Here is a 2560-nt window from a genome sequence, read left to right as displayed (position 1 = left end):
ACCCAGTTTGCGCTATGCCCTTTTATCTCCGATTTGATCCCATGTTTCCCCCCCTGCCTATCCTGTCCCGTGCCGCCACCGCTGTTGCCCCCTCCATGATGTAATGTGTAGATATATCTGTGTGTTATGTATCGCGTAGTGTAACAGCTCATTGTAAGATATTGTAATCGTAATTGTAATTAGAAAAATAAAAAGAAGAAGAAAAAAAAGAAGCCGGTATATCGTAGAGCAATATTGTGAAGAGATAAACTGACACGGCTAGCTGAGCCTAGCCTAGCTGTGTTAACATAAACTCGTAGCAGACGCCTGCACTGTAGCACCCGCGCCGTGAAGCCCGTCCGCTTGCCAGTTCCCGCTCAGCGCCACGAGTTTCCGCCTAACCCCGTCGGTAAACCGGGAGCTGCCGTCCTCGAGGGTCTTGACCGCGTACTCGAGCACGTCGCCCGGCTTCTCGAGGCTGGCCCTGGTGCCGTCGCGCTGGTGCGTTAGCACCGGCACGCCCTCGCCGTTCCACAGGTAAGTGATGACGGCGGGGTCCTCGGGCGTCACCTGGTCGATGGGGACCGGAGGCCCGGACTCGTCGCGCTTCTGGAAGTTGGGGTCGAGCCGCGAGACGCTATCCGTCCAGAGGATCAGCGTGGCGCGGTAGACACCCGCGCTCCACCAGCTGGGCCGCCGGTCCCGCGGCATCGACCGTCGTAGCAGCCGGAACACCTGGCCGCAGTGGAAGATGGCCTCCTCGCGCTGGGATATGCAGCGCTTGTGGCGCAGGGACAGTTCCCAGTAGGAGCCGTCGAATCCCTCGCGCCGAGCCAGCCTCTCTATTTCCGGGAAATTGGTAATCGCGTTGAGGGAGATTAGGTGGTAGAGCACCAGATTAGTCTTGCTGGTCGCACATGTCGGGTTCGCCTTGTAGTAGGTGATAGTCAGCTCGTACCACTTCTGCAGCAGGACCTGGATCTCGTCGCGGCGGGATTCGAAGGATGATTTTATGCCAGTCCTATTACCTATACGCCGTGTACCCATGACATCCGAGAAGCATGACAGCATCTGTGATGTGGTATAGGCAGGACTGGAGGGGATGTAGTAAAAGCCGCAGTTGATGTGGCGTCAGACTGCCCTGTCTCCTTGACAGATTATCGTTTAGGAGATCCTGAAACAGATCGTAGAGTGAGGGGGTGAGCGAAGGGGGTGTGGTGAGAAGCTGGGGATTAACGTTTGCAGTGCAGCCGTAGATGGATTGTACGGCAGCGACCCATTGGTCAGCGTTGGCCGACATCCATAGTAGCTCGGGACCAGGTAAGGGGGCGCAGAGCTCGCTGGTTGACAGCATTGGTGCCGTATCATGGAACAAGCTAAGTTCTTGGTCCACCATGACAAAATTATACACCAGCCTATTGAAAGAGATCAGCGTACTGCATAAGACTATTGGTTGAAATACGGATGCGGTGGCGTTAAGTAACATACCTATTTTGGGATTCTCGGTGTAGCCATGAACGCCATTGGAGCTCAGCATTGGTGGAGCTACTGAACGTGGGAATCATGGATGGCTGAGATTCAAACATTCCGGCGTGCTTTAGCATCTGCATGATATTTCGGTTAGAGACATGAAAGCTGGGTAAGACGGGAGGTTGCATTATTGGATGCTCACCGAGAGATACATCCCGCGTTGACCCATGGCTATGTCCATAAGCCACTTATCTCCGCTCCAGGCTCCGAGGAGCATGAAGAGTAAGGCGCATCGAAGAGCGGTAGGGTCGGCGCACATCTCGATGTCCTTCTCGATGATATCGAAAAGCGAGATGCGGCAAGTCTCGATCAGACCAGCTGAGAGAGCCCTTGCTTCCGCCGTAGGGACGGCATTGGCACCTTGCGCGATCATGAGCAGAACTAGAAGCGCTGCTGCCTGGTTATTCTGGAGCATCTCATTGGGATCTACGCAGCCGGCCGAGACTAGCGAGTAGAAGAAAGATAGATTTCGAACGTATGAGCGGAGAAAATATTCTAATATTTTCGAAGGCGGGAGAACTAAGAAGCTCATTAATCTTGAACTTGTATAGCTCTTGACTGGGTGATTAACCCCCCCGCGATGAATTTCAAGGGCCTTGTGGAGGAACGTCTGCGTTATTGCGAGCATGTTATCACGAGTGCGAGATGTCATGGGGATGACCGAAGCCATGTCGGTTGCATCCCAGTCGACTTTCTCTAGATATTGCTCCAGGGCACTCCAGGTGCCTTCTTGTCGTGACTTTTGTTCCAAGCATTCTAAGTGGACGATAGCTGTTCTCGGACACGTATTGAGTATATGGGTGGATTACACCGAGCCAGGGGCCAAGCGGCCTCAGCTGCGATGACAACTTCGAATTCGGGGTATCATCGTATCGGTGGGGTATTTAAGGTCATATCAACAGATTTAATAGCCGACTCGAAATCCCCGGTAGACATTATGCTAGTGCTTCTAGTGTGTATAGAGCCTCTAGAGGAGCTCATATGTTCTGAATTAGATGAAATATCGCTAAGTTCGTTGAAAGTGGGCATTGGGACGTCGGCTTGAGTGAGA

General features: G+C 53.1%; 1 protein-coding gene across 1 annotated transcript; it reads right to left on the bottom strand.

Annotated features, from left to right (window-relative positions):
* Window positions 1-282: 282 nt before the first annotated feature.
* GL218_05818 (putative transcription factor cmr1 protein) lies at window positions 283-1924 on the bottom strand (the record flags this gene model as incomplete). The annotated part of the gene is made up of 4 exons (XM_033582509.1): window positions 283-1072; window positions 1134-1394; window positions 1468-1583; window positions 1652-1924. 4 exons carry the CDS (start codon window positions 1922-1924, stop codon window positions 283-285), a joined length of 1440 nt encoding a protein of 479 aa, XP_033434232.1.
* Between the last annotated feature and the right edge of the window lie 636 nt (window positions 1925-2560).

The sequence above is a fragment of the Daldinia childiae genome (genome assembly GCF_008694065.1).
Source record: "Daldinia childiae strain JS-1345 chromosome Unknown Scaffold5, whole genome shotgun sequence".
Classification (NCBI taxonomy): domain Eukaryota; kingdom Fungi; phylum Ascomycota; class Sordariomycetes; order Xylariales; family Hypoxylaceae; genus Daldinia; species Daldinia childiae.
The sequence above is the reverse complement of the archived record's forward strand: the minus strand, read 5'-3'. Positions and strand labels throughout refer to the sequence as shown.